Source organism: Rosa rugosa, chromosome 1 (genome assembly GCF_958449725.1).
Source record: "Rosa rugosa chromosome 1, drRosRugo1.1, whole genome shotgun sequence".
Classification (NCBI taxonomy): Eukaryota; Viridiplantae; Streptophyta; class Magnoliopsida; order Rosales; family Rosaceae; genus Rosa; species Rosa rugosa.
This window is the reverse complement of record NC_084820.1, coordinates 59,149,102-59,174,347: the sequence shown is the minus strand read 5'-3', so window position 1 is coordinate 59,174,347 and position 25,246 is coordinate 59,149,102. Positions and strand designations below refer to the sequence as shown.

Here is a 25,246-nt window from a genome sequence, read left to right as displayed (position 1 = left end):
GAAGGGTTAGTGTCGCGAGAGTGGTATAGACTCGATAACTGAAGTATAGAAACTTCGTATAGCTTCTTGAGTTAGTTTATTTTAAGGAAAGTGAACCTTTGAATTAACTCGGATTAGGTAGTCAGGATGAAATTGAATTCTCTGAAGTGAATGATGATTTTGGCTAACGTGATTAACATATACTTATTCTGAGAGTTATTCAAGTATTAATCATAGGTTACCATCCTGCACAGGTAATGGACTTGGTTGGAGGAGGAGGTAAGGGTCGAGGTAGGGGTAGAGGCAGAGGCAGAGGTAGAGGCAGAGGTAGAGGTAAGGGCAGGGCCCCTCCAGTCGAGATGTATGAGGATGAGGTGGAGACACCAGAGTATGAACTGCCTGTTCCACCAGTGATTAATATGGTGGACGCTACTCGTCTGTCGAAATTGACAAAGGAAATTTATAGTCTGGGAGCAGTTCCATTTAAAGGTGGCACAGACTATATGTTGGCAGACCAGTGGATCGAAAATATGAAAGGTTACTTCCAGATGGTGATTTGTGATGAACGGGAGAAGAGGAAGATAGCATCGTTTATGCTTCAGGAGGATGCACGATTGTGGTGGAGTGGCACTGAGAGGATGATAGACGTGACCACTCTAACCTGGGATGGCTTCGTGGAACTCTTCAGGAAGAAATACTTCCCAGTTACCGTGAGACAGCAGTTGGAGAGACAATTCCATTCACTAACTCAGGGGAAGTTGAGTGTGAGGGATTATGAGGCGGAGTTCAACAGGTTGTATCAGTTTGTGAGACAGTTAGATCCTGAGAGTTTGGCCATGAAGTTTCAATTAGGGCTGAACCCATCGATTCGGCGTGACGTAGCCATTTTGGAACTAAAGGAACTAAGACTCGTTGTGGCTAAGGCATTAACCATCGAGCAGGAAAACCAGATCCTCTTAGAAGAGCAGACAGTTGAGAGAGATTTTCAGAGGAAGGGAAAAGCAGTAGCTGAGAACAGCCATACAGCAGGCAAACGAGGTAACATCTGGAAGAGACAAAGGACTAACCAGCAGCAGGCACCAACTAGGGCCATGGTTGCTACACCTGCTAGGGTGATGCCTATTAGACAGGTGGCACCTCTGAAATGTTTCAACTGCCAGGAGTTAGGGCACATTTCGCGAAACTGCCCGAAACCAAAGAATTTGGTGTGCTTTAATTGTGGCCAGGCAGGACATGTCTCCCGGGTTTGCACGCAGCAACAAGATAGGGGCCAAAGAAACCAGCCGAGACAACAGCCTCAAGGTCAGGCTAGAGTCTTCGCCATTGGTCAGAGAGGCACAGGGGTGGAAGGTACCTTATCTATCTATAACTATCTTGCTAGAGTACTGTTTGATACGGGAGCCTCCCATTCCTTTATATCTAGTTCCGTAGTAGATGTATTGGGTTTGATTTCCATGCCTCTTACTGGGTCATTATGTGTTACGTCACCCCTCGGTGTATCTCTTGAGCTTGATATGTTTTGTAATGATTGCCCTATTGAGATAGGTGGTAGAGAGTTCTCTGCATCGTTGATTGTGATACCAGATCACACATATGATGTGATTTTGGGCATGGATTGGTTGAGCCCGAACCATGCAGTAATTGATTGCTTTAGGATGATTGTGTCCTTCCATGTTCCTGGGCAACCAGTGTTTCATTACCGTTGTCTAAAGTCTGACATCGCTATGAGGGCAGGGATTTTGGCTCATATTGAGTCAGGGAGTAGTATTTCTAAGATTTCAGGAATTCCTGTAGTTTCAGAGTATGCTGATGTTTTTAAGGAGATACCAGGGTTGCCTCCAAAAAGGGTAATGGACTTCTCCATTGACGTGATACCAGGTACTGCCCCTGTATCAAAAGCACCCTATCGGATGGCTCCAGCTGAACTTCAGGAGTTGAAGGTTCAGATTGATGGATTACTGACTCAAGGGTTCATACAGGCTAGTGTATCTCCTTGGGGTGCACCAGTGTTGTTTGTGAAGAAGAAGGATAATTCACTTCGATTATGTGTGGATTATCGGCAGCTGAACAAGGTGACCATCAAGAACAGGTACCCTTTACCTAGGATTGATGACTTGTTCGATCAGCTTAGAGAGGCTACTGTGTTCTCAAAGATTGATTTGAGATCTGGATATCACCAGTTAAGGGTGAAGGATGAGGATATTCCAAAGACGGCGTTCAGGACCAGGTATGGACATTTTGAGTTCCTTGTCATGCCTTTTGGTCTGACTAATGCACCAGCAGCATTCATGGACTTGATGAACCGCACGTTCAGTCCTTACTTGGATCAATTTGTTGTAGTGTTCGTGGACGACATCTTGATTTATTCAAGGTCGTCTGATGAGCATGAGGAGCATTTGCGGATTGTACTACAGACGCTGAGAGAGAAGAAATTGTTTGCCAAGCTTGAGAAGTGCGACTTTTGGCAGAAGGAAGTCAAGTTCCTTGGTCATGTAGTTTCGAAGGATGGAGTTTCGGTGGATCCTTCGAAGGTTGAAGCGGTGATGAGTTGGATTCGCCCTACCACTGTTACTGAAATCCGTAGCTTCCTTGGATTGGCAGGGTATTACAGGCGATTCATTGAGGGGTTTTCTGGTATTGCTTCGGCTTTGACCAAATTGACAAGGAAGGACACTCAGTTTTTATGGACGGATGAGTGTGAGAAGGCTTTCAACGAGCTGAAGACCAGGTTGACTACAGCACCAGTGTTGACTATTCCTACTAGCGGTGGTGGTTTAGTTATCTACAGTGATGCATCTCATCAGGGTTTGGGGTGTGTGTTGATGCAGAATGGTTGTGTTGTTGCTTATGGCTCTAGACAACTGAAGGTTCATGAGCAGAATTACCCCACTCATGATCTAGAGCTAGCTGCAGTGGTGTTTGCCTTGAAGATTTGGAGACACTATCTGTATGGTGAGAAGTTCGAACTCTTTTCTGATCATAAGAGTCTGAAATATCTATTCTCCCAAAAGGAGTTGAACATGAGGCAGAGGAGATGGATGGAGCTCATCAAAGACTATGATTTTACTTTGGAGTATCATCCTGGAAAGGCCAACGTAGTGGCAGATGCTTTGAGTAGGAAGCCCCGAATAATCATGGCATCACTCATGGTGCAGGAGTGGCTCATGTTGGAAGCTGCATCTGAGTTTGATCTTATGCCCGCAGAAGTTGGACATGAAATGTTTCTCGGAAGTATCACCTTACAGTCCACCTTGAATTCCAGGATCATTCAGGGTCAGACACTTGATGAGTTTGCTCAGACGAGGATTGCTGAGATGAATGTTGATCCAAATGTGGAGGGCCCTTCTGAGTGGGCTATTAGGACAGATGGAGGGTTGAGATTTCGTGGAAGATTGTATGTCCCAAGTGTTGATAACCTCAAGGAGGAGATCATGCGGGAAGCACATAGATCTAGATACACTGTACATCCAGGGGGTACCAAAATGTATATGGATCTACGAAGACAGTTTTGGTGGTATGGAATGAAGAGGGATGTGGCAGAACATGTGTCGAAGTGTCTTACATGTCAGCAAGTGAAGGCTGAGCATCAGAGGCCCGCGGGGATGCTGAAACCCTTACCAATTCCTGTTTGGAAATGGGAAGATATCTCCATGGACTTTGTGACTGGATTGCCTAGGTCCAGACAAAGTTATGACTCGATTTGGGTGATTGTTGACCGATTGACAAAGTCAGCACACTTTCTTCCCGTGGCAAAGACTTACTCAATCGATGCATTGTGTAAGTTGTATCTGAATGAGATAGTAAAGCTTCATGGTGTGCCCGTAACAATTGTTTCGGATCGGGATGCTCGTTTCACTTCTGAATTCTGGCGTAGGTTCCATAAGACAGTTGGCACATCTTTAGCTATGAGCACTGCATTTCATCCACAGACAGATGGGCAAACCGAGAGAGTGAATCAGGTGATGGAGGACATGCTTAGAGCTTGTGTACTGGACTTCAAGGGAAGTTGGGCGGATCATCTGCCATTGGTAGAGTTTGCCTACAACAACAGCTATCACTCCAGTATCGGTATGGCACCATATGAGGCTCTTTATGGTAGGCCATGTAGGACTCCTATCTGTTGGGCTGAAGCAGGGGATAAAGGGCTCTTCGGTCCTGAGATTGTACAGGAGACTACAGAGAAGGTCACTGTTATTCGGGACAGGATCCGAACAGCACAGAGTAGGCAGAAGAGTTATGCTGATTTGAAGAGAAGACCAGTTGAGTTCGAAGTAGGTGGCCACGTTTTCTTGAAAGTCTCACCTATGAAAGGTGTGATGAGATTTGGAAAGAAGGGGAAGCTAGCACCAAGATACGTGGGACCTTTTGAGATTCTGGAAAGGGTCGGTGAATTAGCATATCGTCTTGCCTTACCTGTTAGCATGTCTGGTGTACACAATGTCTTTCATGTGTCTATGCTCAGGAAGTACGTCCGAGATGAGTCCCACGTAATTGATCATGGTACGATTGAGGTAAACACGGATGTAACCTTTGTGGTTGAACCTGTTCGTATCTTAGATAGGTCTACGAAGAAGCTTCGTAGGAAGGAGGTTAATCTTGTGAAGGTGCTGTGGAGTCATCATGACGAGGGTGATGCATCATGGGAGTTAGAGTCTGACATGAGAGTGAAGTATCCACAGCTCTTTGTGGAATTGGGTACTTGAATTTCGGGACGAAATTCCTTTAAGGGGGGTAGATTGTAATAACCGTGATTTTTAATCAAAGCAAAACATGATTACCGGTGCTTTACTTTTCATGATTGTAATGCTTTAGCTTTCATGATTACCCATAATTTGTTATGCCCCAGCTTCTGCCATTGACCACACCAGAGCATAATTGAAGAAACAGAACATAACTCTCTCTTGTCCGAAATCATTCTCTCTCTCTCTTGTCCGAAATCATTCTCTCTCTCTCTCGTCCGAAAAACACAAAAACAGAGCAAACGCTCTCCGTTCTTTTCCTTCCTCCACCTGCCATCAATCGACGCCGGACAACCTTCAGTGGCTTCGTCTCAGCCTTGCGAAGCTACCTGCTGCGGTCTTGGGTCACGGCACAGCCGGAAGCAGCGGCGAAGAGACCGGGTTCGTCCAGCCCCGATTTGGTTCCAAGCTTGATATCTCAAGCTACCGGTCACCACTCCTCGCAAAACTCCATCCACGAGCTCGCCTCAACCTCCTGAAGCCCCCAGAAGCAGCCTTGCATGGCGGCGCATCCCGTAGCAGCAACTACAAGTCAACCCCGCCAAGAACGAGACCGGAACTATCGATCCAAATATCTTGAGCTACAGGACGTCGTTTTGAGTGATTCTTGAACCAGTGAGTTCTTCTTGAGTTTCTTAACAACTCTTCAGAAGGAATCGAAGCCTTAAATTGAAGTTTTGACGTCGAAATCGAGCCTTGCCGGATTCTGCAAAATTCTGGAATTTTTCCGACCACCGAAGCTTTCGATCGGTATATCTCGAGCTACAGACCATATATTTCTGTGATTCTTGAACCAGTGTGTTCTTCTTGAGTTTCTTAACAACTCTTCAGAAGGAATCGAAGCCTTAAATTGACGTTTTTACGTCGAATTGGAGCTCGCCGTTTTCTGCAGTTTCTCGCCGGATTCTGGAAATTTTCCAGTCACCTCGACTGTTCTAGGTAATTTCCGACTACTTCCTTTCGTTTTCAGACTTCATGCTAGTTATGAAAGTGGATCAACTCGTCATTTTGAACAAGTTTGTAGTTGACAACTTTTGCATCGGAGGTGGTTGACCGTCGTTGACCGCCGCGTTGACCACCCACTGACCGCCGCTTGTGGCGGCGTATTCGACCATATTTCGAGTTTTTATTATCTAGGTGATGATCTACGCATCCTTACGAGCGTTTTGATATATTACAAGGTCATTTTAGAAAACGTTGATAAATAGTGGATTTATGTTTTGACGTTACTATTTAACGTTTTTACGTTTTATCTTCGGTTTACGATCCGCTAAGATCCGACCGTCAGATTTACTTCAAATTTGAATATGTTGATCGTATGACTGTCCCGATGACTTTGTGTGGTCACGGGCGAAGATCCCACCATTGGATCTTCGTATAATTGTGAAATAGTGATTCGGAAGGCGATTCGTGAGAATCTGACCGTCGGATTTTCGTATAATTTTGAGGAGATGTTTGTTAGAGTGATTCAAGAAGATCTGACCGTTGGATCTTCGTGATAATTTTGGAGGATGATCCTAAGGGCGATCCGTGAGGATCCGACCGTTGGATCATCATATAAATTCGATCTGGCCGTTGGATCATCATTAAATTAGAATCCGACCGTTGGATTTCCGTATATGTGTGGTTTATGAATGATTGCTAAGTTAAGATCGTATCTGACTAGGTGATTGACGGTTTGAGTTAGTGGACGATTGTGGATCGTATTTTGAGCGGAATTGAAGACGCAGCGGGATTATCGAGGTGAGTAAACCTCACGTGGTTCATATTACGAACCGAGTACTTTTAATTAATTTATTTTTGTCGTCATTGTGTGAACTATAGTTGGTATTAATGGGCATTCCTGTGTGAATGTCTATCTATATATATATTATTTATGTGAAATAATATGTATTGTTGAAATTGTGAGATATTATGTACTGTTATGGTTGTGTTGAGTTTATTGTTGAAAAGCAACAATATTGTGAGAGGTATTAAATTTATTGTTGAGAAACAATAAATTGTTGATTTGTTGAGATATATTGATCTGTGGAGATCAATAGGTCACGGGGGTGACCATGGCATCTATTAGTGAACCACGCCCTTGTACCGGGTAGGTGGAAACTAATAGCATTAAATCGTGAACCACGCCCTCGCGCCGGGTAGGTGGAAACGATCAGTTAGAGCTCTAGTCTGTCTGCCAAATGTTGAGTGACCTTATGAGGGTAACGGGGAGTGACTCATAAGTGTATAATATTTATATATATATATATTTATATATATATGAGAGTGAGAAAGTGAAGTGGTTTTGTGGTGATCATTGTAATTGTGATGTTTCTACATTTCTATACTTGAGTTAAAGGAAATGTATTTTATTAAATCAACAGTTCATTCTTGTTTACTCATACGAGCTGTCAAAAGCTTACCGGGTTTTGTGTTGTTGCAATCCCGGTACACTATTCAAATTGTGTAGCGGGTACTACTACAGGTCAGGAAAATCAGGAAGGTGATCGAGCTGCGTAGAGTAGCTGCAAGTGTGTTATTCTGATTTTCTATTGTGAGGTTTGTTATGCTCATTTAGAGCTTTACAATTTTACTTGTGAGAGTGAATTTGTAATAATAAACTCGAGGTCTTCGAGATTTTATATTTGAGTGGCGAGTGGTGTGTTTGTTCTGAGAAAAAAAAAATTCAGAACGTTTATTTGATTAAGTTGTTAAATTCATGTTTCGGATTTGAATTTGTTATTCAAAATTCGGGGCGTGACAATATATATGGTGACTTTCATGTACCTCCCTCATGAAAAGAGTGTGTCCTCTGTCACTCATCTGTATCAATCCTAAATGGTAATTACTTCAAAATTATTGTCCTGAAGTCTTTTAAGCCTACAAGTTTCATAGTTGAATTTTTTATTTTTTATTTTTGTTGGTCAAGGTAAGTTGTATTAGATGATTCAAATGGTCTACTAGAATACAAAATGTACAAAATATCCCAGCAAAATGAGACACATAAGCCTCAGCAATGAAAGACACATAGCCTAGCAATAAGAGCACATAGCCTCAGCGTGAATAAAATAAAACTCATAATGGACTTGGCCTAATTACGAGACAAAAGCCCAGGAAAAAAAAAAACTCTAAAAATCCTAGCAGCCTCCATGTCATCTTCATCAGCCGCAAAGAACTTCTGCCAGAATATTCATGTCGTCCCTTGACGTGAATCCGCTGCCGAAGCACCAAATAATACCACTTTCTCCACCAGTTGAGACACACGCAAGACTCAAGAATGCCCAAAAGTAATTAACCGAGTAACCAAAGAGGGAGTGATGACGGAGTTTCATACTTGAATGGGCATGTATTCTCTTGGCCAAAAAAGAATGGGAATGTATGTTTAGCCATGTATCTGTATCAATCCTATGCAGGGGCGGAACCAAATGGTGGGCTATCTAGGCTGCAGCCTAGACAAGAATTTGGCTCAAAAACTCCTAAGTATATGTATATTTCCTTTCAGCCCATACTCAAAGGAAAAAAAAAAAAACTATTTGGAGACTGGAGCTACTCGACTTGAACCCATAAACCCCCAAACCCTTTGTGATAAACCACACTCCCCAAATTTCTGAAATTTCAAACCGCCGGCCATCTTCACATATCATCATCATCATCGTCCTTCTCAACACTCTCTCTCACCATTTTCAATTTCTGTTTTTTTTTTTAATTAATTTTGAAATTCCATCAGAACCAGCCAACGTGCATGGAATTTCAATCTGGGAGAGTGGAGGTGCCGAGGTGGTGGGTTTCCGTTTTTGATTCTTTGGGTTTTTGCGGGGGGTGTAATGAGATGAACACCCAAAAGTTCCAAATCTTAGACTCTGTTCCTGCCTAGGTAGAGTGGAGGTGCAATTAGAGTTATTTTTGTTTGTTTAATTGTTTCATTGTTTGTTCGTTAGATTCTGAGCAATGGCGGATTTTGATTACAGGACTTGACCTTTTGTGTTCTAGGTCTTCGTTGTTCTTGCTGCTTTATACATTCCAATATCTGGGTTTCAACTTTCAAGGTTAGCACAACTTTTGGAATTATTCTGTTTAGGTTCATATCTTTCATGATATATCGCATTGGCTTGAACCTGTGAGTATATACCCATGCACTTCTATACATTCAACTTTGTACAGAAAGCTGTGAGCTGTCGTCATTGTATCAAAAAAAAATCTATAGAGAAATTAGTCTAATTTAACTGATTATCTAATTAGCCTAGACATGTTTTGGATCCTGGATCCGCCACTGATCCTATGTGTAGATGTTTTCTTATGTATGCTTTTTCCAACTCTAGCAACTGCTCTTGTTGCAGTTCACTCTGAGGTTATCATCTTTGTTCTTCTTGTACCTCCTGGTCCCTATTCCGGACTATTCCCTAAGGTTGAGTCTAAACATCTATAAGTACTAACGACTTAGGGAAACTGTATTTTCTTAGTTTCTTTCCCACGGCTGGAAAATGAGAGCAAAATGATTCTATGAATTGTCTTCTTTTCTTTTGTTAGCCAGCCTTGAAGAGGGAGATTGAATTTCCCCACACATACAAAAGGGAATTTCCATTATTTCTAATCACACACAGACGGAGACTGGATAAAGGCTCCCTTATTCATTCAGTTCATTATCAGCTGACAAACAATACTGTCATTATCAGCATACGGTACTGTATCATATAGGATTGGAGGAACAACGTACTTTAGCATATATAATAATTACTTAAATACACATATTTTGCATGAACTAGAACTAGCTTTTCTAAACTCCATGAACTCCTTTGCTTATGATTCAAGGCTCGGGACCTTTTTGCTGCAGGCAACCGCACCATTATATGGTACTCTCCAAGGGCGCAGAATGGAAAGATATTCGTATATATATGCTGCATAGTGCGTCGTGGCATTCCTCATAAAAACGCCCATCAGTTCCTACCATACAAAAATTAATCAATGGCAAGTACAGTGTCTGTAATCTGTACATGTATAAGGTGACAAAATGATTTCATTTATTTTTCTTGGTTTTCATAGGGTCGTACCAAATTATGTAATATAATACCTGTTGTGGGAAAACACCATCATCCAATCACCATTCATCAAAACATATGCAGCAGGATGAACAGGAGCAGATAGTGTTTTTTTTTTTTTTTAATATTATAGACACATGCTTTGTTATATATCGTCTGAATTGAACCCTCAAATTCTAGCCATTTCTCACTGTTGATATGCTTTTAATTGGGTAAGAGGCTAAGAACAACAGAACAACAACAACAAAAAGTAATTCATATATTCCTGTGTATTCTTATTTATACAATTCGATGGAGAAAGGAAACTTAATTTGGAGTACGTAAAAACAAACTACTTAATTAGCTCACCAAGGATACGATCACTAGGAGCACTTTTCTGGTACTTTGAATGGACTTCACAAAACAAAGTGGTATCTGGCAATAGTGTCTTCTTTTGCACTTCTGTATTTTCTTCTCTTCTGCAGGGATTTCTGTATGCAAAATTTTGCAATCCGTCAAGCTTTATTTTTTTTTAAGAGAAAATAAATTAAACGGTAAAACCTCTAGAGCAACCAGAATTTACATTGTCAAATAATAAAACTTTAGAAGCCTCCATCCTATTAGTCCAAAAAGTATTTACAAAGCTATTGTGACCTAAATTTGCAACTGCATCAGCAACAAAATTTGCTTCTCTAAAAATATGTTTGAAAAAGATTGATGAGAAGTGAACAACAATCTTCTTTATGTCTCCAATGACTTTAATTAATCTCCAAGGCGGGGTTACTACTCCATTGATTGCATCTATGACTAACTTTGAGTCCCCCTTCCACTTCTACTTTCCTGTAGCCCTTTCTTTTCCACAAGTAAGGCTACACGCAAGGCAATGGCTTATGCGACCAGTACTGTTGTATTGCCAACATGTCGAGTAGCTGCTATAAGAGGATTTCTAAAGGAGTCTCTAATCACAAGTCCTCATCGAGCTTTATTTGATATGACATCAATTTGTACAAATAGTAGCAATGCAGCCACTAAGCACTAAGCGAATAGGAACATTCCACTTCTAAGATCAGAGTGCCATCTTATGTGTTGTTGAGTTGGACTCCCTAAAAACATGAGAAAAGAAAGCACCAGGTATAGAAGTGAATTAGAGATATTTTCCACAATCCTAACAAAACCAGAACCATTATCTAGGGTATGGTACTCTAGAGTTTAGAGTACCATACCCTTTTCTTTAAAAAAAAAAGAATATACTGACTTAGAGCCACCCCTTTTCTTTAAAAAAAAAAAAAAATTGATTGTTTCCCACTGATGAAGCGACATGTCGTATATACAAACTATTGCGGTCAATATTGCAGACGCTTCCCTGCGGCTGAGCGCCAAAAACACCCGAACTCCTTCGACGCCGAAATCACTCTCTCTCTCTCTCTCTTCACTCCTTCCTTCTCCTCACAGGTATCGTCGGACCCTTTTTTTTTTTTTTTTTTTTTTTTTTTTCAGTTTCATCTTAATCAAAACGAGCTGCTTTCTCTTCTTGTATTTCTCTCACTTCCTTCAAAATTGTGGACTTTTTCGGTTCCTGTAACTAAAGATCAAATCTTTCTTCGATTAGATTGATGGAAGACTATGTTGAAGACGCTAATGGCTTTGCTCACGGTTCCGAGGAGGTGGAGGAGCTCACGGTTCCCAGAGGTGGGCCCCTCTACGTTGAGAATCTGACCGGTCCTCTCACCAGTGTCGGTCTCTTCCAGTCTTCTGTTCTCCAAGAGCTTCAGGTGAGCTTGGTTTTGTTGTGCATTGCTGGTTTTTTTGATGGAGTCAATGTAATTGAAAATGTTTCATGTTTGAACTTTTCAGGATTTGGAGGTGGAATTGGCTTCGGGTTCCTCCCAAGTCTGCGACGAAGAAGATATCTCGTAAGCAGTTGTGTTGGTTTTGAGGTTTTAGGTGGTGGGTTTCGGGTTTTTCGAAGTGATTAGTGTTTGGTTGTGCAGGGTGGATGAGCTTAAGATCATGAGTGAGGAGGAGTTGGTGGATATGGCTATTAAGGAAGTACTTAAGGTAATGTCATATTATCCATGGTTATAGATGTCTCCTTTTGTGATTTGAAGATGCTTCGAGAAGTAGTACAGCTACGCTTGTGTTGAAAATTTATGGTTGTCTTATTATTGGGTTGATTGCAGGACGATGAATGTGTTCCCAAATCTTCACCTGTTTCAGAAGAGCCCTCCGATGAAGGGTCAGTTTTTTCTTTTTTTGAACCTAAATTTTTTATACTTTTCTTTAACAGCGTATTGTGCGTTGAAGTAGTCTGAACTCCTCAACGAAAGTTGAGTGGAACTTGTTGTAACAGATATTGACTGCAAAAGAAGTGCAAAACAGCTTTGTACATTATGTTTGAGCAATCTGCCTTAGAATACTTTATATACACATTGACCTATAGCAGGTTCATGTGGTTTCTGGATTCTTATGCTTTCAATTATTTATCTATGCCTTTGGTCTTGCATTTGTTGTTTGTCATGGTAGGCCGGTATTTTGACAGATGTTCAATTTTCCTTGACTTTTGCATGCAATTGAAATTTTACTTCTCTATTGGTGGCTTGAACATGATAGTAAAGATACTCTGTGATTTACATGACTCTTGCATGTGTCTTACAGTAGTCTTCTTTTCTATTTTGAACAAGTGTACTCTTAATCATTTATCTTTCATGTGTATTACCAAATTATGTAGTTACTTATCATTTGATTTTTATAAACACTATTCAGGATAGCAGAACATCCTGAGACACCAAATGGTAAAATCTGTTATACGAAGTCAAGAAAAAGAAAAGGAATGAAGGTAATAATCATACTCTTGAGGTAAAGATATATATATTACTTCTTTGTGTCGGCTGCAAGTGTATTTATTTTTGGTGATTGTAGGATGATGAAGATCCTTCCGAACTTCCATCTATTCCAGAGGAACCCCCTTCTGAAAGGTCAGTCACATCAGTACTTGTTTAAATAGATTTACCTTAAAATTTGCACACATGGTACCTCGTGTCATTGCAGGTTCATCAAGGTACCTTATACACGTTAGCTTATGGCACCAATTATTTGTTTTCTAAATTCTTGCCCATTTAATTTTTTCTTTTCTCTGCAATTGTTTTCTTGTTGAACAATGATTCTGAGAATTGTTCAAAGCATTCCCTTGACTTTTTCTTGCACTTCAAATTGCACTCTTGGTGGTTTTAACTGGATAAGGTTTATTTGACATTTGCGATAGTCTTCAAGTGCTCTTGTCACTGATGAGTATTGTCTATATGCTTGTAATGATTGATCTTCTATGAAAAGTTCAAAATTCTATCATCTCTAATTGATTGACTTTTATATACGCCATATTCAGGAGAGGAGACAATCCTGAGACATCAAATGAAAAATATTATATAACGTATTCAAGGAGAAGAAGAAGAATATTGAAGGTAAATAGTAATGCTTATGAGTTATGAAAGATCCTTTACTTCTCTGTGTTTGCTGTTAGTGTAATTATGTTGTTGGCAATTGTAGGACGACGAAGGTGCTCTAAATGTTTTGCCGATTTCAGAAAAGCCTCTCAAGGAAAGGTCAGCCATATTATTACGTGTTTTAACAAATTTGCCTAAAATTCTACACACATTTCTATCATGTAGGGTCATCAGGGTATCTCGTATCACCTTGACATAGTGGGCATCATTATGTGGTTTCTGGATTGTTATCTATTTAATTTCCTATATAGGCATTTGTTCTTTTATCATGGTAGGCGATGATTTTGACATTTGTGCATAGTAATTCCCTTGAATTTTTGTCGTGTATCAATTTTCACTTCTCTCTTGGTGATGATTCTGGATAGTGTTTACCTGATTCATGCATATGTCCTGTAATTGATTCTTTCCTCCACTTTGTACAAGCATTCTCTATTTCTTTTTAAGTCATTCATCTACTGTGTGGATTTTAAAATTATATCCATATTAATTATTTTGTTTTACATCATATTTAGGAGACCAGATGATCCTCATAAATCAGAACTTAGATCATGCAAAGGAAAAGAAGTGAAGACAAATTATCTTGCTATTAAGGTAAGAATACTATATCTTTCATATCTCCTTGCCTACTGCTAATTTGCCTATCCAAGTTGTTGGTGATGGTAGGATGATGAAGATGCCCCCAATCTTTTGTCTATTCCGGAAGAGCCCTTTAATGAAAGGTAGGTCACATCAATACATGTTTGACAAATTTCCTTAGAATTCTTCACATGATATTTATTTTGTATCATTGTATACATATTGATATGTCATAAGTGTAATAGGATAATGTAGTTTCTGGATTCTCTGTCCTTAATTATATATATGACCATTCTGTTCCTGTGTCTTGGTAGGCAATCATTTTTACAATTGTTCCAACTGATTCTTTTACTTTGGTGGTTTTAAATTAGTTAGAGAAGAAATTCTATAATTTTAGCACTGTTTTCCTGACTCTTGCATCTGTTTTATACTATTTTGTAGACGAGTATTCTCTTTGCTTCTGATATATGAATTTTCAAATCATATTCTTACTAATTATAATAATACATTAATTCAGGAGAGCAGATGATCCTGACACGTCAAATCATAAAATTTGTGTAAGGAAATCAAGGAAGAGAAAAGTTATGAAGGCAAATAGTCATTCTCTTGAGGTAAGACATTGTTCACTTCTCCGTGCTGCCGATGTCTTTATCCAAGTTTTCAGTGTGGTATTTGAGTCCATACCTGGCTTTAATTTGATAGCTTAGGCATTGGGATGTTAAGAAGCAATTTTCTTTTTCTCATTATATGATTTGTAGCTGAAGTTATTATCTTCACTTTCCAGTATCTGTACTTGTATATGTCCATTACAGTGGCTTTGAAATCTTTTTGTGTAGGTCGGTAGTGTCTCTGTATTATCTTGTACTGAACCAAGTCAGCTGCAAGTATATATTGGCTAGCAAGGAAAAAAGTGCTGGGAATTGTATTTGCATCTAAATTTTTGTTCATCACACTAAACAAATATCTCGCTCCACTCATTTCCCCTACCTATTTCCCAAATCCCTCATTACCCTCCTTATCCCCCACCATGCCCATGGCCACTGCGGTGCATGCGTTGGCTTTTGTTGTTCTAAATACAAAGTTTAGAAGAACCCTAGGTGTGTTGAGCAAAAATTTGTTTGCAAATATAAGCTCCCAAATATTTTCCAATTACATTCCTAGTAAGTGTCTTGCAACTTAGGATTTATGTCGTGGCATTATATATGTAATGGTCCTTGCTTATGTTTTTTATATCACATTCCAGAGAAATGATAAGGAGAAGAAGGCTTTTTGGTCACAAATTGCAAAGAAGGTTGAGTATATTAAAAAAATCAAAGAAAAGCAGGATGAGGATAAAGCAGCTGTGACACTACATTCATTCAAGTTAGTAAGATATTTACGAAACTTAATCAATGATCTACCCCTTTGTTTTGAACTTATTGTTTTCTCTTATGGTGATCCAGCCGTAGTTTGAAAATCAAGGGTCGTGCCAGTGCATCCTCAGGGACAGCTGAAAGGATGAAACCCCTCAGATCTGCAAGTGCAGCAGTGAAGGTTTGCATAGATAATTAGCACTTTTTGCTATTTGAAATTCACCATATTACTGTAAGAAAGCTTTGACCCCCCCCCCCCCCAAAAAAAAAATCTCTGCATATGTCAGAGTTATAATTGCAAGCACACGAGATTAATGGAACTAACCCGTCTTTAAGTTACACTTGGTTAAGTGATGTAACCTTGGTAGACAACTACACATGCATTGTTGAAACAAATCGTTGCCAAATCTTTGCCTATTCACTTCTTATGCCATTGACCTTCTAACTATTCGTTCATGATGATCGGATGGTCTTATCAAACAGTGGCGTTGACTGTTTTATGACTCAGCTGATATTTTTTTTCCCTTTCCAGAAGAGGAACAATTTTTATTGATAAAAAATAGCAGAAAAAAACATAGAAAGAAAGAATAAGAAAGCTAGAGTCACAGGTGATAGTGAACATTTTATCTGCTTAACGACTTTACCAAGACTTGATGTGGTCATTTTGATGAAGAAATTAACTTTGCCTATCTCAATTTCTTTGGTTTCTGATGTACATGAAGTTATATGTGATTTGCTGACCCTGACATCTAAGATGGTTGGCCATCTTTTCTTTTTCCCCCTAATGAAACACAGGTAAAATTATCCAGCATTCAGGGTTGCATACCTGTACGCCATCCAGAAGTTGCTCTTTCAATTGAGGTTTATCATAATGTCCGAAACTGGGTCAAGGTATCTTATCTTTTCTGTTTTCTTGCTAAAGCAATATCTTTGGAGTTTATTTGTCAGTTGTGTGGATCTTACTAGTCAAGTAATAAATAATTCTTTGCATTTTTTTTTTGGACAACTTGCATTTTTTTGGGCTCCTGTTTTATTGGTCAGTATATATGTGCAAGTGCAACCATATGCTATATATTGTTAACAAAATGCAGTTCATAGGACTCAAACATTTATCAACTCCAAAGAGATATCCATGCTCAAATCTGGCTGGCTGAAGATGCTTCCATTCACAACCTCTTGACTGGTTACTTTGTTGCAGATTGCACTATTGACTTCCCATACAGAGATTGCAAATCATGGTATCTGTAATTCTGATGGAAGGCTCTCTGGTGTAAATCCTCTTTTTCAATTTGGAGTCGGTCTTGAGCTCGTAACTAGCTAGGTTGTTGGGTGTAGGTTGCAGTAACCCTTGTGGCTGAGCCATGTTTCCAAAGCTTCATATCCCGTAGCAATTGAAGTAAAACCAAAAAAGTCAGTGAATAGGAATGTGATTTTTTTTTTTTCACTCTTTTTGGTTACTTATTATCATTAGCCTGTAATGAATCATTATCAAGCAAATATGACCTGAACAGACTAAAAAATATTCCTATATAATGGTGACTTGAAGAATTGCATTCACATATGATTTAGAAAATGAGATTGCTCATATAGTAGAGGAAAACTTGAACAAAAAAATGCAATCCCAAGTTATTCACTCTTTTTGTTTCTTCCCATGATTTCTGTTCAAATTTCTGCTGTTACTGATACTAGTTTTGCTTGCAGACCCAAGAATTCTTGGTCCTAGGACAACAAACCTTGACTGAGTTGAGGGATAAGATATATTGTTTAACAGACAAGGTGATGGAAACAGATGGCCAGCATAATCATTCAGGATATTTCCTCATAGAAGTAAGAAGTTGTATTCATTTAATGTTCAGTTTTAAATGAAGATGGTCTTTCCACTTAATCCTAATAAATTGCTTACCCTATGTAGGATACATTCTACAACGATCTGAGGGATCCGTCTGCAATAGATTATAGTGAATCAATCTTTGATTGGCTTAGAAATTCAAAAGATGATGCTTTAAAAAAATGGGAGTGTATTTTAGCTGGAAAAATGCAAAAGCACAAAAAAGCAGTTGTAGGCGACATAACTGGCTCAAAATTGCCTCGCTTCCAAGCTGCTGATATGCACAAGACACAGTTTTGCAACTTGAAATTTCAACTTGGTGCTGGATATCTATACTGTCACCAGGTACACCCCTCTATTGCTTTTTCATCCCCTATATTTTGTGTCTTACACAATTGGCTCTATGTGAATATCTTCATGATTGATGCATTTTATGTTCTATTCGACTGCTTTAGGTCAATTTCTTATAGAACTTTTGGTCAAAAGAAACAATCTCCCCCTCCAGGGTGGTTGAGGACACAATTTGTTGTTAGGATTATATATTGTCCTTCTCTTATGGTGATGTCAAGGGAAATGTTCAATAGGTAGGCAGTCTATTATTATACATATAACAGTATAACAATGTACAATTCTAGATTGTTGGGAAAGTGAGAAAATTACCTACTTATAGTTTTACCTTCGGGGTGCATTGTTTATGTTTCTATGGAAAAGCATAAATAAAGGTTGTAGACCAAGCAACATTTGAAGTGATATCAGTAATAAGACAATGAATATAGCGAGCATGAAAATCAATAATACTGGGTTACTAACATTAAGAAGTCTAGATTTCTGATACAAGATAATAGCACCACACTGACCATGGTTTATTGTATTGTTAACCGGGTGGTGACCGCACCACAACGATAATGTCTAGTTTCTTTATACATAATTCCTCTCTACTTGTGTTTATAGTTCTGTTCTTATAACGTGGCTATATAACTAATTGATTTGGGGTTGTTTACTTGGGACCAGGGTGACTGCAGACACACGGTTGTGATTAGAGACATGCGGATGCTTCATCCAGAGGATATACAAAACAGGGCAGCTTATCCAATACTCTTATTCCAGTTGAAGTTACATGTACAGAAATGTAGAGTGTGTAGGATATATAGAGCTACAAAGATGACTGTCAATGACAAATGGACTCCGGAGAATCCCTGCTACTTTTGCGATAATTGCTACTTCCTTCTTCACTATACGAAAGATGGTTCTCTTCAGTATCAGGACTTCGAAGTGCATGATTATCACCATGATCAACCGCGTTGATGTTCTTGTAGTAGTACTAGTCTTGCCCCTACTGAATTATACATCATCTTGTTCAATCATAGTTTTGCAGTGTTGTGGAAAGTAAAACAGAAGGTTATCATCATCAAGCAATGAAAAAAGTGGAACTGCAAAAAACTGGCTGAGAATTAAAAATCAAATTCTAAATACCAATTTTCGGCTAATTACAATAGATTATACTCAGATTCTTGTAATCACTTTGTACAGTTGGTCTATTAAGAGCTTGTTAATTGGAAACTAGCTTCCCTTGGATGTAATATGTTAATCATCAAAGAATACACCCTAGGTTTTACAGTCAAATTTAATTCATTCACTGTTACGTCACAGGACGCTTATGTACGAAGTCCCGAAATAAAAGTCCCTACGTTTTATTTTTTATTTATTTCTTTAGGATTTCTGGTTTTCAGGTTTCAGCAAGCAAGGGAGAGAATTTAAGCAAATATTAATCACATTAGGAAACATAATCAAAGTAGGGAATTTTATGTTTCCTTAGGACACAGTGTTATCTAGTCAAACTAGGAACCAAAAGCACTCCTATATACAGTACAACCTATACAAATTTCGGACAAAGGAGTTGAACAGCTGAGCTCAAAGTCAGTTGCACAAGCGTGGAAAAGATGACCGACTCTGTGATACAGCAAAGAAACAGCCTCCTAGTTTGCGAAGAGAAGAAGATGGTTACAAGAGACACTATGGTTTGTCCTAAACCTCGCCGTTTGGATGTCAACATCCTCCTTGGAGAGGGTTCATTTACAGAACAAATAGTCTCGCCTCACCCATTTACTAACGGGTCACCACCAAGCAGAGTTGCTAACCCATTAGTTCAGGATGTTCGATTTCGGGATGACAAGCTCGCTACAATGCCACCACTAATTTCACCCGTCCCTCCTCCTCCTCGGGCCAGTTTTGGGAGCAAACCACGAGTGAGGATCGAGGGGTTTAATTGCGGCTAGGTTAGGACTAACTCCCATCTTGACCCTAATGCTAGAATTCTTGAACAGCCCTAAGAATTTTTTTTTTCCTTGATCCTACACACTGGGAGGAGTTCTGAGACCTGCCACCATCTGATCTATATTTGGGAATGTTACCTTAACGATGTCGAGTCTTTAAGGATGTATTACTTTGTAAGCTGCTATAATTGAAAAGATTTAATTCATCTTTCTGCAATTTTCCTATGTTGGATTTGTTTACAAAATAGAACTACAGCATACGTTTGGAAGTTTTCATTCATCTAGTTTGTATTTTATAAACTCACAGACCCTCTCTCTTCATTCTCTCTAATTCACCTTTTTTTATTTTTTGAACAATACCTTCTTTTTTTTTCCTTATTTTAATCACAAAGTTAGCTACTACAGCTATTTATAATTTTATATATCCTCAAGGATTAGCTTATGACTTAAGCATCTTCGAACCACTTGTTTAACCGACTTGGATAGTCATCACTCAAATACTGCCACCTATCCATCATTAAGTAGATCTGATGCAATATATGTTCATTATTGATGACCAATTAGCTTCACTTTCATCAAGGTAACTATGAGGAAGAAGGCCGGTAATTGGACCCTAAATTTTAGTCGGTTCCTTGCACTCCAAGGCGGTTGCTTAGACTAGCCATTATAAATTAACTGGACCATCTGAAACCTTCCTCACATTTTCTTAGTATCCGAAGCCCTAGTCAATCTTCTTTCCAGAAACAATTATTTCCAAAAAACCAAGAAAACCAAGAAACATGCCGCAAGAGTTTGCAATGGAGGAGAGCAGAGGCAATCAACTCCCAGGCGAGAGGTTCTGCCCCATGGAGGACGAACTAGTTCTCTTCTACCTCAAGCCCATGTTGAGCGGACAGAAGGTGCCTGGCAGAAACCGCGTGGTATTTGACTGCGACCTCTACGGTCACCAAGAACCTTGGGAGATATGGGACGCCTACAAGACCAGAAGGCCAAACGACTTGAGGCTCAACAAGGACATCTACTTCTTAACCCAACACAAGAAGATGAGTTCCACAGACAAGCGCGTACGCCGTACTGTTGGAAATGGCACCTGGAAGGGCGATGACTCCGGCAAGCCAGTAAAATCTTTGGAGACTGGTTGTGTGGTTGGCTTGAAGAAAAGATTTACTTACAAGAACAAAGCATCGGTGCACAACGGTTGTTGGATCTTGTATGAGTTCTACCTTGATCGATCACTCAGAGACAAGAAACAAAAGGTGAAAGACTATGTTCTTTGTCTACTACGAAAAAATGGTGAACCCCAAACCAAGATCGAAAAGAAGAGAAAGCAACGTGAAGAGGAAGAGGTTCTTGAACACAATTATGCTTATGATGATGTAGAAAACTATAGGGAGCAAGAAGAGTTTCTTGAGCCACAAGCGAAGCGACAACAAATTGTACCATCCATTGATAATGCAACAGTACCAATGCCATCAGAAGATGATGCATTCGCAGCTGAACTAGAAGGGTTATTGCCATGCTCTGAAGATGATAATATACCCTCAAGAGCTGAAGCAATTGGCTTTCAAGGTGAGGAGAATGGGGAAGTGCAACAATTAGCTTCCGAGATGCAATCATGCCCTTCATTTGGAGACTATCATGGAATATTTAATCCACTACCAGAGGAAGATTTTCTCTTGGAGGAAATGGTAGAAGAAATGGGTATGGTAGAAATGGAAGACCTGCTAGTTGTTAATGGTGCGACTAGTAATATGGATGTGGCGGAAGAAAACGTGCTAAACAGCACCCTTCTTCACACTCCCACATCATCCATGTCTGCGGCCTATGATGGCACTGATATGCCATATTTATCCATGAAAAATGGTTGCACTGATCCAGCTGGAAGCAACAATATTTGTGGAGGATCGATTGGCTTTCAGGGTGGTGCGTACTGGCCTGAGTCTTTAGTGGAGGTCCCAACTGAAGAGAAACAAAAGACAGCTGATGGAGATTGTTCAGATTGGTTGGACTCAATCAGTTTTAGTCCTGAGGAAAACAACTTCCTTTGGAGTGAAGTGCAATGGTGTTCGTAGCTGACCTTGGCATGCAATGCTCTTATTGCCTAGCTCTTAAGATTGACAACAATGTCAGTCAATCTAAATTTTGGTTTGTTGTATCTTTTTTAGGAACGTGGTACTCTTTCCTTTGTCCGGGGTTTTATGACTTTTATCCCAAAGGGTTTTACCCGGAAAAGGTTTTAACGAGGCCACACAATTTGCATTTCCTCTCCTTTGTAACTTACAAATTGTAAGCCGGTTCTACATTAATGAAATATTAATTCAGAGTTTCATTACAATTAGTAAAAAGAGTCAACATTCGGATTCAACAGTTTTTAAATTCCAATATATCCTGTTACATGAATATGTTAAGCTTATGTCGATCACTTTTTAAATTTCTTCATATGACTTGCTAGAAGTAAAAGTAGTCTCACAGAACTGCTATTGTTCTACTATCTTTCGTTACGATAATCTTTATACATGGTTTCCTTGTTTTATTGGAGGTTTTAATGTAGGACGTAATTAATCTGATACTCGTATAGCAATTAAATTCATATTTGGTGTCTGAGTTCTGATAAACCATACCATTCAAATGATTCAAATTCAAATTAAAGCTGTTTCTTACCATCTGTTACTTCTGATCATATCGTTTAGATTCAAGTACCTCATCCTTTCTTATCTTGTTTTTGAATTCTAGGATATTTTCTGTTCTGATAGAGTAGAGTTATGTTTTGATAAGTTTGTAATCATCTAGGACTTTACAATGTAAACGTCTATAAATACAAGCATACTGAGCTTGATTTCTCAAGCCATTCAACACAAAAAGTTAAGTTCTTGACAAGCAATGATTCATTAGGAAAGACCACCCAGTGTACCCTCCCCTTTTCTTGCAAAACAGAGATGAATATCACAAGAGGCATGTGAAATGACCAGACTAAGACTAGTGATTTGTTATTGTTTATGAGCTGGGGGTAATTACTTGCAATGGGAAAAATATAAAGGCTTAGACAGTGGGAAGGTTTTGAAATAATAGGTGGGAGAGATGAGGTTGAGGGAGGGACATGATTGGCTTGTTCAAAAAGGTGGGAGATCGAATCGCTTTCCTTTCCAATGTGCTCGAGCTTCTTACTCTCCCGGAGGCAAAAAAGCCAGGGAGGCCTGCCTGTGCTTTACTTTTTCATACCGAAAAAAAATTGTCATGGCATGAAATAATTGTTCAAGAGCCCACTGCAGCTAGGACCTCCTTAATGAAGACACAAGCAACAACTCAGTTCTTATAATGTACTTGTCCTAAAAGTATGACATTTAATATTCTATATGTTAAGAGAGTTGAAGTTTGAAGGTGCATTTAGCCGGTCCCTTGTGGCTTGTTGGCTTTGAGTGATTCTCTCAAGCCATCTGGACATCAGTGAGACAGACAACGAGAAAGGAAGTTTGAAGGTGTTGTAGTACTTTTCATAGAAAGAGGCTAGTCCAATTGAGTTATTATTTGAAATAGAAAGGTGGTAGCAGTTTTATTTAGAAGTTTCTTGAAAAACATGAGGTATTTTATTTTCAAAACAGATTATATAGCCTTCTCTTGGAGCTTTCTACATGCCAATAGTTGCATATCCCAGATATGTTTGCTGTGGTTTGTGTATGGCTATGTCTTGGATAAAGGTAGCCAAAGTTTTTCAATAATGGTCTACCTCAACCAGTACTCTATCCACGTAACATATGCCTATCAATGAACTAATTATTAATATATAAGAGAAAAGTCATGTATAAGAAATTAAATTGATATTTTAATTTGTACTTGAAAAAGCTCTATAAATAAGATTTCTGAAAGTACCTGCAACCCAATCGAAAACTTAATACAAATTTGAATAAATAGTACATGAACAGCTGTGGTTTGCTTTCCAAACGGGAATCAAAATAAACTCCCTGACCAAAAACCTCAAAAAACTGCAAGCTTGGAAGCATGAAACAAAGCTTTCAATATGCTGTGCATAGTTTATACCAAGGGACCACCGGTCCAGTAAAAAGTTCAACCTATCACAGATGGAGTTGAAATGTTTGATCCAATTAATGTCCCGGGATTTCATTTCCAATCCTCTGATAGCACCCTGCAACAAGGTTGAATTATAAGTACCTTTACAACTTTTTGCTGGAAGAGTTGGCTTCATGATTCTAGTAATTTTGCGCATGCCTGTGTTTTTTAGCTGGGAACCAAGTGTAAACATACCATCAATTTAATTTATTTTTTTAACGCGAGAGCCTTTTACATTACGATCTCCTAAATCACACATAGTGAGGCCTCTGACATTCCCACTCCTTTTAGTACATGACATTAACTACCATATTCCTACACCCATCAGGTTTGTTGGGGATCTAGTGCTAGCTTATAAAGTCCTTAATTGGGAAGGAATGCAAAAATCCTACAAGCTAGGCCATTTTTATGCTTTAGGGTTTTCTTTCAAAGAAAGCAAGCTAGCTAGCGTCACCATTGATTAGCATGGCAGAGGCCCTCGTCCGGCAGCAACAACTGGTTTCCTTGCCAAAACGACCTCGTCATTACGACCACGACGAGGATGTCAACGATATCATAGTTGAGATACTGTCAAGGCTTCCGGTCAAATCTTTGTTACGATTCCGAAGTGTATGCAAGTCATGGCGGGCTTTAATCTCAGATTCTTATTTTGTTAAGAAGCACCTCGGCCATGCAGTCACAGACACATCCAACAGCTCCAGGCTTCTGAATCTCTTATATACTAGTCCCAGAATCGTAGATCTCCAAGGATTGGAGGATCATGATCATATTCGTCAGCGCGATGCTTTTGCAGATGACATTCTTGACCGGTCTCGAATTTTTGGTTCTTGCAATGGCTTGATATGTTTGCAAGCGACGATGTTTCATGGATTATACTGTGATGATATTTTCTTATGGAACCCTAGTACTAGAGTGGCCAAGAAAGTACCGGAACATAATTTTACCAAGGGTTCAATAAGTATTCATGGATTCGGTTATGATTCCACCACTGATGATTACAAGCTTATATTGGGAGCTAGAAATAAAGTAGCTAAAAAAACCAAAATTGCTATCTTTACAGTTAAAACAGGTTCACGGAGGACCGTTCAAGACTTCGAGTTTGTTCATTATTTGAATGGGCAAGGGTGCTTTGTAAATGGAGCACTACATTGGCTAGATTCAATGTACAAGTCTACTAGAATCGTTTCTTTTGATTTGGCAGAGGAGAAATGTGACACATTATGCCGTATTGAGTACGGACCAATGTTTAGGATGGGAATTGGAACTATAAGAAATTGTCTATGCTATTACACTTACAGTAGTATCAGATCTATGCCAATGACAATATGGATGATGAATGAATATGGGATCAATAAACCTTGGACTAAGCTCATGAACATTCCTACCAATATTATACCTTACAAGATATATCTAAGACCAAAGCATGTTGTGGAGAATGGTGAAGTTTTGATGATTTTGGATGGAAAGGACTTCGTAATATATAATCCCAAAGAAAATAAATATAGGACTGTTTTTCAGTCTCCGACTATTTTGCAGAGTGCAGCAGTAGTTGTGTACTTAGACACTTTAGTCTCACCAGAATTCGGTAGCTGAAACATCTGAAACTCCAAGAATTATTTTCAGTCTTTTGTTATCTGTTAAAATTTTGTGTACAAGAGCTTTGAATATTGTAGTTTCTGAGTTATGATCGGATTAAGAATATTGTAGTTTCTGAGTTATGATCGAATGTTGTGCCTGACATTTTTTTTTTCTCTTGATGATTTGATGTTTACCTGTTCTTTTCAGGAATTCAAGGCAAAAGAAGTTCATGAGCTCTCTTAAAAGGACCAAATTAGTGTGTATTAATTTTTGAGTCTTGAACAGAAATGAAAAACCTATGGCATCAACTTGAGGAAATGTTATTACATCAATAATTATATCTTTATCATCATTAACTG

General features: G+C 39.1%; 3 protein-coding genes across 3 annotated transcripts; all 3 read left to right on the top strand.

The window, feature by feature from the left end:
* Positions 1-236: 236 nt before the first annotated feature.
* LOC133731697 (uncharacterized) lies at positions 237-4,810 on the top strand. The gene is made up of 5 exons (XM_062159098.1): positions 237-1,847; positions 2,043-2,353; positions 2,591-2,885; positions 2,991-4,591; positions 4,792-4,810. Exons 1-5 carry the CDS (start codon positions 237-239, stop codon positions 4,808-4,810), a joined length of 3,837 nt encoding a protein of 1,278 aa, XP_062015082.1.
* Positions 4,811-10,992: 6,182 nt separating this feature from the next.
* On the top strand, positions 10,993-18,676 carry LOC133725757 (snRNA-activating protein complex subunit-like). The gene is made up of 18 exons (XM_062153128.1): positions 10,993-11,167; positions 11,325-11,487; positions 11,570-11,628; positions 11,707-11,773; positions 11,896-11,951; positions 12,479-12,551; positions 12,635-12,690; positions 13,098-13,173; positions 13,259-13,314; positions 13,728-13,806; positions 13,879-13,934; positions 14,309-14,402; positions 15,035-15,153; positions 15,234-15,324; positions 15,939-16,034; positions 16,845-16,970; positions 17,056-17,316; positions 17,983-18,676. The coding sequence occupies exons 1-18, from the start codon at positions 11,034-11,036 to the stop codon at positions 18,274-18,276; spliced, it is 1,956 nt and encodes a 651-aa protein (XP_062009112.1). The 5' UTR covers positions 10,993-11,033; the 3' UTR covers positions 18,277-18,676.
* A 5,098-nt stretch (positions 18,677-23,774) lies between these two features.
* LOC133731688 (F-box/kelch-repeat protein At3g23880-like) lies at positions 23,775-24,902 on the top strand. Its single transcript, XM_062159087.1, has one exon. The coding sequence runs from the start codon at positions 23,775-23,777 to the stop codon at positions 24,900-24,902; it is 1,128 nt and encodes a 375-aa protein (XP_062015071.1).
* The last annotated feature ends 344 nt before the right edge of the window (positions 24,903-25,246 follow it).